The 16,858-nt window shown below is 41.1% G+C and overlaps 1 protein-coding gene across 2 annotated transcripts in view; it reads left to right on the forward strand.

The window, feature by feature from the left end:
- The first annotated feature begins 10,425 nt into the window (after positions 1-10,425).
- The window catches only part of DACH1 (dachshund family transcription factor 1), a 425,922-nt gene continuing 419,489 nt past the window's right edge, over positions 10,426-16,858 (forward strand). For both annotated transcript variants that reach the window (XM_035003251.1, XM_035003250.1), the window contains exon 1: positions 10,426-11,528. In XM_035003251.1, coding sequence (XP_034859142.1) covers positions 10,714-11,528 — 815 coding nt within the window. In that variant the 5' untranslated portion in view covers positions 10,426-10,713. The remainder of the gene's footprint in view (positions 11,529-16,858) is intronic.

Raw genomic sequence — 16,858 nt, forward strand, 5'->3', positions numbered from 1 at the left:
CCGCCCCATTGTTGACATTTCCTGGTGTTCAGTGGTTTCTCCCACTTTGTTGCATTCCAGAGCTCAAGGAGCTTCTTTGAAGACACAAGGCCATTCAAGTCTTCTCTACTTTGCAGCCTCACTCTAAAGGGAGAGTAAATGAAAAAGCCACGCAGTTCAGACAATTTAAATGGGGCAGCAGGAGGGCTGTGCTATTGCTCTGTTGGGAATAGCTGTGAGTGATCCCTGAATCATCTCTTGGAAAAGAAGTAGAGAGTGGCCTTTCTTGAAGTCAGGATGAAAAAGGATAGGAGAAAGAGGCTGGATGGTCGCTTATGGAAAAGCAAACTAAGGCTGGTAAGAGACTACAGATAAGTAATGTGTTTACACAATCAACTGCTGGTTTCATGCCTGATTTTGCAAAGCACTTCAACAAATGACTTTTACTGGTAGATGCTGCCATTTTCTAATCAAAGGAAACCAGAGGTAGTCACAAAAGTCGAGGAACCCCCGGGGTTTTTGCACTTTGACTAACTTCTTTAACATCACATATTAGTTAAGTATTTCTCTAGATCCCAAAATCTTATCCCTGAAATAACAGTATTTCCTCAACTCTTTTTCAGGATTCTCCATCCTCATCGTGCTGCCTTGTAGCCCGTGAGTACGTACATCTAAGCAGCAACTTAGAACACATTGGTAGCTCTGTGAGGCATATAGAAATTCATTAAACAGTGGTAGAAACTGACAGGGAACCACGAGACCAGATCCAGTCTATTTTTTTTTCAGTCCCTTTATATATGAAGTGATAATAAAATATTTCCTCTCCTTACCTCCAAAAGTTTCCCTCGAGAATAGCTGGAGGGAAAAATAAACCTCATTGAGGACTTGAATCTAATTCCTGGCTTCAGCCTCAACTTAGCTGTGAGTCTAAAGGCAAGTTCTCATATTTTAACAAAATATGTCAGTTTCCTCTTTGGCAAGATCAGGGATGATGTATAAGGATGTATCTAATGGATGTGGTAGTGAGAGGCTGCCTGCAATCCTACATTGGGAAGGTTTCTGAGATTGCCTCTGAGCTCCCAAGGAAAGATCTGAGAATCTTTTGTGATGTCTGGCATGTTCATTGGATGGGAAAATGGCAGGATGAGACCTGCAATTCTAGGATTAGATGATCTTTCAGGCTTCCCTAACACAAAATTTCAATGATGTTATGGTAATAAGACTCAACTGAGATAATGTATATGAAAGTCTCATCAGAATGAATATCTTTGTCTTCTTTACATCCTCAGGAACCAGCATACAGTCAGTGCACAAAAATATGTGTGCTTTGTATAACAGAGATTATGTACATTAAGGTGATGGTAGTATTAAAGTAAAAAGTATGCCCGCACCTCTGCTTGCTCACATTTGGGAGGCAGAATTTCACATACGAACCTGCATTCCCTCATCATGTGTGGCGGCACATCAGAATATACTATCACTTGTATTCCATTCTTGGTGAAGACTCCCAATGGACCCCTTAGTCTGATGACTAAGAAAAGATATTTTTCTGTATGAGTCCCAGCTACAAGCCTTAAAGGGTTAAGCGTTAAGATTCTCCTTTCTATCTGATCTGGCATCTCTGGATCTTTGCCTCAAGAATTTCCCTAAATTAATTGTATATCAGAACAAAAAAATGAGCATATCTAAAACTTTGTGAGTCCTCAATATCCTGTTCTGAATCATATAATATATAATTTAAGGAATGAGCAGTCTACACAATTTGGGGATAAAGGAAATGGGTGGATAATATAGAAGCACTTTTAATTACCCAGCTGACCTTTACTGAACATCCAGCACGGCATGCTAAGCATTATCCTAGCTATCCAAAAGGAATAGGAATGACTTGAGACCACCTGAAGAGAAACATATCAACAAGTGTGAAAGCATAAGAAAATTGCCTTACCCACTGAAACGCATGAAAGTTACAATACACAGGGATAAATCTGCAAAGATTCCTGGATGTGCTGAATCTTGAGCCAATTGGTAAATTATAAATTCTGATTTACATTTCTTTAGTTCCTTTGCTAAATACACAAGGGAAGGTATGCTGGACACATGAATGAACTGAACTCCAGTTCAAAACTAAAATGACTTTACAATTTGTGGGGAAAGCAGTGCCTGAGGATGGCAGCGGTGGGACCTGTCCCCCAATGCCAATATCCTGCTCAGAGTCTGTGCTGTGATTATGTTAAACAAGAAGAGAGGCCTGTGAAGATTTCTTAGGAAGTGATTTCTTATATAACATCCTGCCAGTATCCATAGTCCTCTCCTGAAAACGGGTGGAGTGAGGGGTCTGCGAAATCTTCGAAATAGATCTGCGAAAATCTATTCAAATAAAAAATTAACAACTTAGAGCCGGGCATAGGCATTGCTAGCAGAGAGGCTGTATTCCTATTTGTACTGGTAATGCTCAAACAGTTCATTTCTAAGTTTAAAATGGGCCAATTACATTCTCAGAGCCATTGTGTTCATCCTTTTCCATTCCATTGTTAAAAAAATGTACCTTTGTTTCAGGATTTAACCTTTGCTAAAGCACAGGGCTGAGACAATCACAACAAAACACCTCCCCCTTAAAACTAGTCCTTCAGAGCCCTGTTAAATCAAAAGAACAATTCTTTCTCTCCTCCCTGGTCCCACAGCCCCTCAGGATTTTAAATGGTAATGACCAGTTCATTTGAGAAAATGGCATTTTAGTGCTCCCCTTCACAAGCTCTTAAGGCATGTAAGGTGTCTCTTTCCCGGTGATGTGCACCTCCTTTTGTTTTCTGGCATTACTGGAACTGACCTGGCATGGATCACTGGGTGAGCAGGCAATCTTAAACACTTCTCATATAAATTACTGGTTCCTTTCCAAGTGCAATTGCTCACAGGGTAATACACCATTTTACAACTCTGATAGCAATGTCTCTTCGTTCTACTGGGTTCCATACCCCCCCAGGAAATGAACAGACAAAAAAGACTGATGGAGATGTGAACCTTAGAAATGTACAGGCTGGTTCAACCTTGAGTGTGTACATAGTGGGCATTTGGGGATCCTTCAATTCTTGTATTTCCTTCTTTTACACCTCTCAACTCTTTTCCTGCTTTAAAAGCCATCTACGAGAACAAAAATATCAAAATGACACACTCCACACATGTGGACATTATAAAAAGCAAGGCAGTAATAAATAGGGACATCTACGAAAAGCTACTTTCAAAAATTTTTCCAGAAAAGAAAATAATGCTCACACTTTATGATCCACACTTATTAGGTAGAAATGACACATCTTGCTTCCATGCAAATGAGGCTTACCGTTAATTGAACGCTCCAAGAGTCACTGGATGCTAATGATGGCCACATTTTCCAAGCCAGCGTCTTTTTTCCCATGAACTCTAATGACAAGGTGTGTTTTTACTGACAGTTGACTCGAATCAGAGCTTGCAGTATTGTATTTCAGGTTGTGGCTCTGTAAAGCCCTGTAACTTTCTTTGAAGTTAAACAGTGTCAATCTGTTTCCATGTCTGAATAACTCTTAGAAGAGCCTGCCTGACCCAAGTCAACTCATTGAAACATACTATTTCCCCATAATTGATGTTCCAAATGAATGTCCTTTCATAATAAAATGTGCTGGAAAACAAAACAGCTTTGCATCCGGCACAAGTTGCATCATAATTAAATTTTATTTTATCCCATCGAGGCATGCTAAATGTTGAGCAAAATATAATTTTAAGTAATTTGTTTGTATTCTTATCTGTAGGAGTTGGAAATTAACAGCGTTGCTAGTTTGCGTTTACTGTTAAGCCTGGAGAGCAGAGAGATTGCTTTGCAAACATTACAGTTATTATGTCTGCAGTTGGTACTCTTTGTATAAATTATTGATCAGCCAGCTTATTTTTCTTTCTGCTTAATGGATATTATAGCATAGCCGTTTACAACGCTATAGTTAAGGTTGTGTCAGCACTTCCATTATAATAAACCCTCTGTTACAGGGGGTTTATAACTTGTTGTAAAAATTTGCTCTGGGCTGAAACTTGACATACAAGATCTCAGGCTGGAAGGTGGCAATTGTTATTCTTTCAACTTAAAAAAAACTCTTTGTTCTGAAGGGCAATAAATAAATAAACAGTTTATTCTTTTCTAACAATCCTTGAAATTTCTGACTTCAAATAGAACAGTTTTTATAGCCTATTTGTTAGACAATGACGTCTTCTTTTACTTAATAAAGCAAAGAGGAAAAAAAGACTAAGATAATAAATTACAACAAGAAAGCAGTCAATCAATATAAACTTTTTAAATCGAGTTTAATACATTTCTCCTAACATTATAAAATTATACAATAATTCATGTTTTAATATCAAACATGCATTTATACTACATAAGACTTCTTCCCCACCCCCATTCCCAGCTATGCATCCCTTAAGCAAGTCATAGGTCTTAATACTGATCTTCTTTAGAGGAAAATGAGTTGGGGTTATTTAAAGAGAAAGATGTAGATAAGTAGAAAAAGGCCTCATGTTAAAATGTACAATTGAAGGTAGAATATTTACCAGAAAACTGGGGATTTAAATGTCTGCCTTTTTGACCTTACTTCAATCCAGTCTGCTTTTGCCCTCACAATGGCCTGACTGAAGAGATGAAGGGAATTAATATCAATTTATATTATTCTTGTTGCTGCTTCCTTTTACAATGCAACTCTAAAATGATCTCACTGTGTTTGTTTTTTTATCAAATATTTGGCTGTGCAACTCAATACCAACCCACAGATGGAATTAGGACACTTACACTGGAAGTAAGGAGTGATGGACAAGTATAACTAAATTATCAGAGAGAGATGACTGCCTGTCATGGAAATGATGTAGTTTGGAGTCAGGAGAACAATTCTAGGGGTGATTTTTTTTTTCTTTGTAACTATTCTTCTCTTTGCCATTACCCTCTCCCCTGGCATGGGTTTCAAGATTTCTTAAAATATGCTCCATAACCAGCAGGGTATTTTTGGCTACATGTCACCTCCATTCTGAACCAGGAGAAAAGGAGGTGAGGAGAGAAGTTTAGGGAGAGAGGAACAGTGGTACAAATCCTGCCATTTGGCTCTGAGATCTACGCAAACAGGAATATGAATAGATACTTACTATATGCATTCAGTAAGCATATATACAGTCCATGCATTTCCATGCTGTTAAACAGGTCAGAGTTATTTATAACCATTTAAACCACTTCTTTATTAAGGACGGAAGTTTGTAATGTAAAGTTTGAGTGCTTCAAGTTATAGTGTGTTCACCTTCAGTTCCCCACCTTCTGTCCTTTGGGTAATTTATCACTGAGCTCTCTGCGCCTGATTAGAGAGTGTATCCGTGAGATAAAAGCCTTATTCCTTGTTCTTGAGGCGAGGCAGGGAATTGGAAAAGAGAGGAAGACTGTGGAAGTGATAGTCACTAAAAGTCAGAAGTTGGAACCCTAAGTGGGAAAGGCAGAGGAAGAAAGTTGGAAGGAGAGAAGGCTGTGCTTAAGGCAGTCAAAGTTTATCTGCTGAGCTGATTGGTGAGGCCGAGTGTCTAAGTTAAAAAGGCTTGAGAGAGTTACTTGGCATAATTTCTCCATCTTCAATGATTTACTACTGAAGTGCAAACATCAATTTTGGACTCTCTCCTGAGAAACGTTTAACAAAGTCAGTGAACTACTGGTACCCTGATGTCTTTCTAGATTTACCAAACTTGGATAGCTCTTTAATAAACCTCTGCCTGAAGTTTATCTCAGTCTTTTTTTTTTTTTTCTTTTTCCTATTAAGGAAACAGGTCCATTAGTAAATATGCAGATGTAAAAATGATCTTCCTCTTTACTTCTCCGTTGTGATATATCTTAGAATTGTTCAGAAGTGCACTCTATTGTTAAAGCTATTTGTGCCGGTGTGCTAATGCACTCTTTGATTGAGTGAATTAGCAGTCATAACAATCTGGCAGTCTGGCCATAGAAGTGTGCTCAAATTGATTTGTGTTATGGCTGGACTGGAAAATCTAGTGTTAGTTGTTTTTTGCCCTGGGGCATTGTTTGTACCAAACTCCACTTTTCATTTAATTTTCCAATACATTTTGAAAGATTGAAATGCTTGTGATCAACATTTGATCCACTTGCATTATTTAAAAAAAAAATTCTGGAAGTAATTTCAGATTCCAAAAAACCTTGCTTTCAATTAGAGTAAACATAATTAGAGTGACGTCGTGCTCGGAATGGTAAATCTCCCTTTGAATCTATTAAGCGTGTTATCTCCTTGTCCTGTCACTGAAAGGAATTCAGTATATATCTGGAGTATATATCTGTATTTTTTCTGTGCATGCTTCTAATAGAATTTGGGAAAAACTTAAAAGAATAAAATTGTAATGAACCTTTTCTTGTTGCCTTTGTGCATATGCCCAAATTGTTTCTGTTTCACTTAGTGATGCTATAAAAAGAGGATACTCAAAGCTTTCAGGAAATTTTGAGATACACAAGAAACACATGCAGATAATGTGTTGTCTTTAAGTTACCCAATCATTTGTTTTTTTATATTCCATGAAATATCCATTTTCAATCTTTTTCTTTCAAATAACTATATCAATTGCTATACTGAAACTCTGAAGATTTAAAGACATGACTTCATCTTGGCTTTGTCAATATTGGTATCTCTCTTACAATCTTCTGCTTTGCAGTCATTTACCAGAATTATAATGCAGCATGAATAAACCTAAAAAATGACTATTGATTACAGAGAAAGCTTTGTGAAATCATTTAGTCAGTTTCCCCACTTGAGAAATCAGTGAATAAAATAGGTCAATAGAAAAGGGTGGAAAGGATGTAATACAGAGCTATGCCACCCTGGGTTATAAAAAGGGTCAAAAATAAATCCCCATAGAATTCATGATTTTATACTCATAAAATAAAATGATACTTACCAAATCCCAACTATAAATCCTCCTTCCTATAGATTTATTCTTCTTTTTTAAACCACAGGTTTGGAAAATACATTTTTATGTTTCCGTTTTAATAGAAGTATTTCCTTGTCACTGCCCCCTTTAACCAAATAGGAAGCCCTCATCATCCAGCTAAAGTGCCTGTTGTCATCCAGGTATTCACCGGGACTTTAGCTGCAACAGCTACTCTGTATTTCCTTACTGTCTCCTGCAACCTTACAGCTCTTCTGAAAACTGCATTTCATACTGCACTGAACTCTGTATCCTGTGTCAATTTTTGTTAAGTAATAGATGGTGAGACCTGAGTCCACTCTCTCTATTAGTTCCCATTCATTGGGATGGCGTCGGGGGCACGGGAGGAGCGGGGAGGAGAGGGGAGGGGCCAGGAGGGGGCAGAGGGAGGGAAGAAAATACCTTCCCTGAACTGGTACAAGCTCAGCTTCAAACGACATCCTAGGAAAGAAATTAAAGACTTCTTAATTAGTGCAGCAATTAAGCTTTCTTGGTAGCATTTTAATCAGCACAGGCCCTATCAAAGGACAAACAGAACGATTTGCAGGTCTTTGAATTTTAAACAGTCTTATTGATTTCAGCACAATACGTCTTCACAAAACACAGGGAGAATTTTCTAATATCAGTTACAGTACTTTGAGTTTTGCTTATGCAAATTGAGTGCAGGTTGGAAAAGATGAGATGGAGGGAGAGGACCTGAAACAGCCAGAGATGTAAAACAATAAACAAACAAGACAAAAGCTTTGAAAGCTAAAGATGCAGTGGAAAGAGTGAGAATTTGAAATCTCTGAGGAGTTGATTTATCTGCTGTTGTTAAATACTGTTTGCCTTAATCATTGGTAACATTTCTCAAAAAAGAAAAAAAAGGAAAGAAGAGAAAAATAAAAGAAGGAAAGAATCTTAAATCTTAAAATATTTGAGTTTTTTTTTCCCTAACATATTTTAATTTGCATTATATGCTTTTTCTAATCCTTTGTTTGATCAAAGGGGCAAGTGGTATTCCCAGAAACGGTTTAGAGACCTGAGGTGGGGAGTGAGCTCCCATTCAGGTGGAGGTAAATGCCCCAAGCCCTACCCCGGAACAGAGCATGTGCTGGGAGGTGCAGGATTCCCTGCAGAAAATTTGGAGTTTGCTTCGAAGCTGGGTGGGATTATGGCTTGGTCAGCTATTATTACTTCCTGCCTGTGGCTTCCGAATATGGCAGGTATTGGCTGAGTGGCAGTTTAAGGAAATGTAAGAAATGAGAATGGAAAAGGCAGATTTTTAGCACTTAATTCCAATTTTTTTTCCCATTTGTGGATCTAGAATTTAAAATGAGGAAACTGTAGTTTAGCATTTCAAACTACATCAGAGTTTATTAAAGTTGTGCATGCAATTCCAAAATAAAATTAGTGTTTCAGGGCTCAATATATTCTTCTCGTCCACTCATTAACATAGTAATTTGGCATTTTTAAAAAAGGTAAGATTTTCCAAAACGTGTAAACACTTAATATAGTGTTTTGATATATGGGATATATATCAAATCCCTATTTTGGAGGACTGATAGGAGGAGTGAAAAAGTAATATAAATTATTTCTGAGTGTATTAAAATACATTGGCTAACTAGGTCAAACAACTGTGTAAACTTCAGCTATCTTTGTAGAAGTTTATCTACTTTTTGCAACAATCAATTTTCTGAATTCTTATGACCCAGAAAAGCCTCCTGATATAACTGCTCTGCCCCAAAAAGTTTAGCATCAACTTAGACAAATTAGTCAGTGGTGCCATATTTCTCTGTAGATATTTCCAGTACCTTTTGACACTAAACTTCAAAAAGTTTAGAGAATTAAAATGACAAAGAGAAATGTGATAATCATTTCAGCACCAAAATGGCAGAATTTCATTATGAAATTTTCCAACACTGTGAATCTGATGCTAATAGTTTTTTTTTTTTTAATCTGCCCAAAGCTAAAAAAGCATTGTTTCTATCTTGTGACGTTAATAAACATGTGTAGGCAGGATTAAAGCTTAATTATTTAAGATTCCTAGAGATACAAACAGAGAACAAACTTGACCTATGCTCAAATCATATGTTGGTCAAAAATCCTTGGAAAAAATACCTCCATGCAACAAGTTAGAGAGGGAAAAGAAGGAGAGAGGAGGGCAAAGAGGAAGACAGTCTAAACTCAGCCTAATATTTTTAAGCACAGCTACCCTTTCTGCCTTTACAAGTCAACTAGTGAGCTTGTTTTCTTTTTCATTATTTACAAAACACATTTGTACTGACAAACTGAAAAGGACCTCCCCAAAATACACTGAAACTTCTCAAATATGAAAGAAAATGTGTTATTCATAAGACACGCTGGCAATTAGCATTGGGTCTTAAAGGATGTGAGGATAGTTGTTTTCTATGCAAGACAGGTGAATTAATTACAGAGTTTAAGAAAAAAAATCAGTGTTTTCTTATTTTCCACTTTCTAAATCTTCAAGGATGCCTGATCTCTTTAAAGTCTCTAGGTAAAATAAGCATTTCTGACCTGCCTTTGGGGTGAAAGTGAAGTTATTCTGAATGATCCACATCATGGCAAGCATTTCTTTCTTTCCACACTCTATCAGGAAATAAGAAACTGAATACAGAGGATTTCATTATTCTTAAGTGACTTCAGACTGACTTTCCCCCCACAATTTGAAAGCTGTCCCGGAATTTTCACTATCTTTACACTAACAAATAATCTAATAAATAGAGTAAAACAATCAGATGCAGAAAACATAGGCTTTGCTTACATGTGAATCTTCCTGAAAATAATTTAATAACCATCAAGGGAGGGGATGTGTTTTCATTTATATCTTATTGCAAAAACGAGCGGAGATCTAGCCTAAATCCTTGAAGGAGAGCTCAGAGCGTTCTGGCTCCTCTGTAAGTTGGCAGGCGATTGCTTAGAAGGTTTTGGGGAAAAAAAAATTACAAGTCGTCGCGGACGAAATGGAATATTAGACATGCAATCTAACGGTAGTAGAGGAAGAGAAGTAGATCATCTCCCTCTCCTTTTCCGATTGCCACTTCTGTGTCCCCGGCTTTTCCTCTCCGTCCCTCGCATAGTTTCTTCCTCCCCCCCCCCCCCCCTTTCCTCCCTCACTCGCTTTCCCTCCGTGTCTCGCGCTCTCGGAGTGTCTGCTCCGAGTTCCTGGTTGGATAATTTGGGTTAATACTAGTGAGTGAGGTTTTTGCGGCTTCAAAGGGTATTTCAAGTTTCCGGAGCTCCTCCCCTCTGCACCGTGTGACAACAACAACTCGTCCAGCCGGCAGCCTGCACTTTTCAGCTCATTTTCTCTCTGTCATTCCGCTCTCAATCTTTGATCAATGTACTTGCCAGGGAGAACCCAAGTCCTTCAAACCTCCTCCTTTTCACCTTCATCCTTAACTTTGTGCTAGAGCGGGGCCCACACAACAACAGCCGACCCTCCCCGCCCCCGCCCCCCCCAACCAGCCCCCGATCCCAGCCCCCGGAGAGGACTCGCATTTCGACTTGCGGGACACTTTTGTGCGTTTCTCCGCAGAGCGCCTCTCGCGCTCGCCCCTCCTGCGCTCGCTCTTTCTTACCCTCACCTCCTTTCCCCCCCTTCTCTCCCTTTCTCCTTTTCGTTCTCCCCTAGAGTTGTTGTGGTTGTTGTTGCCCCCTCGCTCCTTCGCCCTCTTTCCCCCCCTGCCCCTCGCCGGGGTGTGTGGCAACTTTTCCCCTCGCTTCTCCTCCTTCGGTTTCCCCTTATATGTGACCATGGCGGTGCCGGCGGCTTTGATCCCTCCGACCCCGCTGGTCCCCCCTCAACCCCCGGTCTCCACGTCTGCTTCCTCCTCCGGCACCACCACCTCCACCTCCTCGGCGACCTCGTCTCCGGCCCCGTCCGTCGGGCCCCCGGCGTCCTCAGGGCCAGCTCTGTTCCGGCCGGAGCCCATCGCTTCGGCGGCGGCGGCGGCGGCGGCGGCCACAGTCACCTCCACCGGCGGCGGCGGCGGCGGCGCGGGCAACGGCGGCGGCGGCGGCGGCGGCAACTGCAACCCCAGCCTGGCGACCGCGAGCGGCGGCGGCGGCGGCGGCGGCGGCGGCTGCGGCATTAGCGCCGGCGGCGGCGGCGCCTCCAGCACCCCCATCAACGCGAGCACCGGCAGCTGCAGCAGCAGCAGTAGCAGCAGCAGCAGCAGCAGCAGCAGCAGCAGCAGCAGCAGCAGCAGCTGCGGCCCCCTCCCCGGCAAACCCGTGTACTCGACCCCGTCCCCAGTGGAAAACACCCCTCAGAATAATGAGTGCAAAATGGTGGATCTGAGAGGGGCCAAAGTGGCTTCCTTCACGGTGGAGGGCTGCGAGCTGATCTGCCTGCCCCAGGCTTTCGATCTGTTCCTGAAGCACTTGGTGGGAGGCTTGCACACGGTCTACACCAAGCTGAAGCGGCTGGAGATCACGCCGGTGGTGTGCAACGTGGAACAGGTTCGCATCCTAAGGGGACTGGGCGCCATCCAGCCCGGAGTGAACCGCTGCAAACTCATCTCCAGGAAGGACTTCGAGACCCTCTACAATGACTGCACCAACGCCAGGTAAAGAGCGGGGGCAGCGCCGCCGCCCGCGGTCCCTTCCCTCCCGCCTCCTCACCCTTCCCTCGCTCCCTTCCTGGCGCCGCTTGCTCCGCGCGCCCGCGAGCCGCGCGCCCTGGAGAGCACGGCCCTCTCCTCCCGTTCCTTGAGGCTCGCCAGCCGCTCCCGGCCCTCTGAGAAGTTGGCACCTCACCCTGCCCGGATCTCGCTCTTCCGCCCGGTGCGCACTTGCTCGCCCGGGCGCAGGGGCCTGGCTGCTGTGGGACGCGGGAACCCCAAGCCTCGGGCCGGAGGGGGCGGGAAGGAGGAGGACGGTGCGTTTCCAGGAGCCACGGCCCCCTTCCTGGGCCGCGCCAGCGCCTGCAGACCCCTCTCAGCGCGGCCGCCCGAGGGTGTGCTGGCTCCCTCGGGCCCGGGTTCCACCGCGAGCCGAGGGGCACCGGAGGGGCCGGTCGGCGGCGCCGAGCGGCGTCCCGGGGGCGGGGAGAGGTCGTGACCCTGACCGCAGGGCTCGGGAGCGGGAGTGCGCGCCCCGGGTGAGCGGCCGGCAAGGAAGCCGCGGGAGTGGGCCCCTTCGGGGCCGGGAGGGGAAAGACCTCCGAGGCCGAGAGGCCCGGGACAATCTCGAGGGGCCCGCAGCGAGCTCAGCCCCAAAGCCCTGAGGGGAAGCCCGCTGAGGGGAGGGGTCTGTGTGCGCGCACGTGTGCGTGTGTCCGCCTAGGAGCTTGTGCAAAGGAGATAAAGGGGTACGTTAGCCCCGGGGCAGATGCGAGGGAACCAGCAGGTTTCCTTCTGTAGGGGGAAGTGTCCGGGTGCCTGAGACTCTTGGAAGCTGAGCTGGAGAGATGGGGAAGGAAGACTATAGCGCACACTCTCTTTCTCGCTCTCCAAACTGTTTTTCTTTTCTTCTGCCTTTTTTTTTTTTTTTAAGGTTAGTAGCTCACGCGATAAGCAGGTGCAAGCTTTGCATTGGGATATTCTGCAGACCTGAATGCCCTGTGCCCTGGCTCCCACAGCCCGGCAAAGCGCGCGAACCCTGGAGGCCGGGGGATCCGGTGCCTGGCTGGACCGGTTTTATGCTAATGAACGGTCACTGGGGGAGGATCTACCGAGAGGGGGCGGGAGTGGGGTAACTTGTCAGTTTCGGGGTAGAAAAATCATTCCACCCGCTTTCACAGTTCCGCTTTGTACCCCGTTCAAAGCAGAGGGAAAAGTTGAGATGCCAGAAGAAAGAGAGTAGGGAAAGTTGGATACCAGAAGCGGGCGCGTGGGAAGCGCGCAAAATTTGCGCAGAGACTTCGGTACCCTCCAAACAAGTTTTAAGACTGAGAGAAGGAACGGAGTTGTACTGTCTTAGGGTGTGTGTCCCCTGGTAGTGCTAGGGAAACTGAGGTGGGAAGGAAAGAGGGGTAGGACGAGACCAGAAGGAAGCAGGGGTGAAAAAGCCCCTGGCTATTTCTTCCTTGGAAGACTTCTGGCTAGTGCCGGGGGAAGGCTGTAGGACGAAAAAGGCTCCAACTCCAACCCTGCAAATGTCTTATTCTGACCTAACTAGAAACTTTTCCTTGTTTGTTTGCCATTCTTTGCATGGGGGCATGGGTGTGGGTCTGGGTTTTGAACCTCCATTTCTATTTTTTTGGGGAGGGGTGAATGCTGAGAGCTCGTGCATGTGTGTAGGCGCGCGCACGTGCCCAAGAGTATGGACAGGTGGCAGTAAAGATTGAGGGGTAATCTTGATCACTAAATATCATTTACCGAGATAATTGCAGTGCTTGGACGTCCAGACGATAAAATATTTGCCAACAATCTTTTGTTAAAACTACTCGAATCAGGGCAGAAAATTGTTACAGAGTTGTTATAAAGAATGCTAGCCGAAATTTGAAGCTAGTTCAGATATGATTGTTATAAAATTGTCTACCTATCCAGTAAATTGGTGAAGAGCTACTGTTTTTCTCTTTAGTAATCAAACCACTCTGCTCTTGAAATCTCTTTGTGTGTTTCTTACAGTACATACTGTGCTAGATAATTAATGACCATTTCACATAACACAAAAAAAATTGCTAGAGAAAACTTCCTTCAATGACAGCAACGTTATAATCAACGTAAAGCAGGTAGTGTTAATCTCTTACAATTATTCCCTTGATTTTTTCTTCCTGAAATTTTTGCTTAGAGTTTGGAACTGAAGTCCTCACTGTATGGTTGGAGAATATTCTTAAAGTTATTAGCAAAAATGTTTTAATTGGTTTTTTTCCCCTGAGGCTAACAATAGCTCTGGAGTTTAAACTTTCACAGAAGGATAAGTTAAATCCAATAGAACTGTTTTATCCCTTCAAAAATATTTCATCAATACTCTAATTATATTTCAATCACCTGGTCTTAATACTTGACAAGTAAGTGTGTTATTCTAAAACTCAATTTCAGGTTATTTTTAAGTTAAATGTGGTAAGTTTGTTGATTTACTCTTGCTTTTTGATCTTTTATCAACTACAAGGCTTACTCAAACCTATATACATGCAAATACTGCAGTCATTAACCTTCGAAGATGTGTAATTGGAGATCTCTACCTAGGTTTCCTAACCCTGCCACTAACTAAAAAAAACAGAAAACTTACCATTGAACTCTCTCTCACCAAAACATACTGTTTACATTGTAATATATTATTACCTTTAATGATAATTACAAGTGTTACTGTCTTATTTCTTAACTTTGAAAGCAATACCTACAATATTTTGCATCTTGAATTTACAAAACTAACATTACTTTTTCCATTCAAGTCCAGTTTACGCCTTTGCTGTTAAGATCCTTTTTCATTCACCTAGGTATATTGATTTCTTTCATTCTGGTTTCTTTCTCCTCTGGCTATTGAAGAGACTATCTAAAGGAATAATTTATGCAGAAGATAAGACCACAGAGCAGAAAGGCAAACTATATAAAATACTATATACATAGTGTGCAAGAAACATCAAATTTTAGCACTCTCATCTTTTTACAGAACTTACATCTAATTCTGTCTCTCAATAGCATTTAGATACCAGAGAATCTGAGAAACCAAAATGATGTTAAAGGAAAAAAAGGTTCATAAACTTGCTCAAAGTGGCTCAGTAAGTTGGTGACAAACCTTAGAGTGGATTTAATTTGCTTGGGGCTATTGCATCAGTATGCTATCTATAAAAACTAGAATAAATGTTGAAGCCATCTGTCACTACCACAAGGAGATGAAACAAGAGACTATCACCTGCTTGATAGTAAAGCTAAAAGTAAAAGAGTCTGAAAAATGAGAGAAAATGTCAGGAAATATATTTAAAAGTTGTTAAAGGACAGAGTCTGACCTTGATCAGTTTCCTCCAGTTATTATTTTTAAACTAAACATTAGTTGGATGAACTTGGCTAGTGCAACAGAGGTCACTTAATTAACTGGTAACCAGTAAACAACAGCAACAAAAGAGAAGTATTGATGTACATGGTCAAGTCTGTATTTGTATGAGTCAGTAGCTTGTTTGTAGATTTGGGTTAGGACTCAAATTTTCTGGAGAGTTCAGGTAATAAAAAGTGACTCTGCTGTATTTTGTTATCTAAAATGTTTATTTTCTGAATATTGCCAGAGGGTGATTTTGTCTCAGGATCTTTCAAACCAGATTATGGTTCAGGTCTTATGTAGCCCTAGATTTGTGGAGTTTTTGACTTAAATAGATTCCAGTTAATTTTATCAGACATTTTATATGCATATAGATATATTCACAAACAGTATTCTTTTGTCTTAAAAGTCAATACCATCCATAGACAGCAAATTGAAAGACTTTTCAAGTCTTTTTTGTCCAGTAGTAATATATGGATGCAATTTTAGCTTAGAAAGTATAAAATATTTTCCAATTCTTGGCTCTGTTTTTTGTCAGGAGTTTTAATAAAGATGGCAAACTGAACCAGTCTATATTGAACATTTCCCCCATTGCATGTTTTTCAATGGCACGGACTTGTGCACTTCTTCTGCATTGGTAATAGAAAGTTTCAACACAAATACAGATTCACTTCTAACAGATAATTACCATACTTGGCACAGATAAATTAAAAATTACTTCAAATGAAGAGAGACTATGCTTTTGAAGTTTTTTTTATTACAGCCGATTAGTGGCTCCTATAGAGTCTAATGTTTCATTTTATAACATTTCCTAAAAAAATATGACATAATTAGAAGAGTAAGACCTAACATTTGAAAGTTTAAGTTTGGTTCCACCACTTATTTCTGTATACTTTTAAAACGTTAGTGAATTACAGTTTAATAACTAATACATAAACAAAATCTAAGAATATTCTGACCTAAGATTTACCTTGGTCAATTAGATTATACTGCCTTAATACAGATTCTTGAGTTATTTGGGTATTTTTCAAACCTGTTGTTTTTCTTGGAATTAGTCTCAGATAATACATGTAGTAATTATTGTAAAGAGTGCACATAGTTATGAAGATGGTTTACTCTCTGAACTCCACAGATGACTAGTTAATGTTCTGAGGTACTTATTTTGATTGCTCATAGGGTATTTTATTTTGTGAAGCTGCAAATATTATGTAAAATAAATAGGCTGTTTTGTTTCAGAGTTCCCATCCTTAACATAAATTCTTTGTATCACATTTAATACAGAATTTGTAAACCTTCATCTTATTAGTCCAAATCTGCTGTTATTTTTTGTTTAATCTACATTTCACGGAAGTTGCATATAAATTACTGAGACCAATATTAGCCACTCTCCTTTTGCCTCAGTACCTCCCCCAACCTCCTGAGATGTGACACCCAATATTGATTAAAGTCTTGGCTGGATTTGAGCATAAATCACTCTACTCTTTGGTGATTTACCATGTGTGATTCACCAGCATACGAAAACATAATATGCTTTATTGTTTCTCATTTGATGTTTTGTTTTTGGAATGTAAGTAGCATTTGTAAATTAGCTTAATGTGCAACGAAGTAGTTGTTATTTTAGGAACAATTTGTGTTTTGACTATCATTTAGTATTATTTTATCTTTCCAAGTTATTTTATCAAATTGTTTCACACAATTGCCTTTGTTAATCAAGTAAAATAATCATTTAAATTGCATTGTATTAGCAACATAGAACCCACGTATTGCAAAATACAATAAGAAATGCAATTCTCACAGGTTGTAAACTGTTTCTCTTTGAATCTTTGAAGAAATTAGTTTGAAGTAAGCCTTCTAAATAGGTGCAGGTGAGTCTTCTAGATTTCGCTAAACATTTTGATTTTAAGGTTTTTGTTACTTGGTTCTTTAAAAAAGTTAGAGCTGGCCTGAACTTTATCTTTTAGGAATTTCATTTTCAGAT

The sequence above is a fragment of the Mirounga leonina genome, unplaced genomic scaffold (assembly GCF_011800145.1).
Source record: "Mirounga leonina isolate KUSES-001 unplaced genomic scaffold, KU_Mleo_1.0 Mir_127, whole genome shotgun sequence".
Classification (NCBI taxonomy): Eukaryota; Metazoa; Chordata; class Mammalia; order Carnivora; family Phocidae; genus Mirounga; species Mirounga leonina.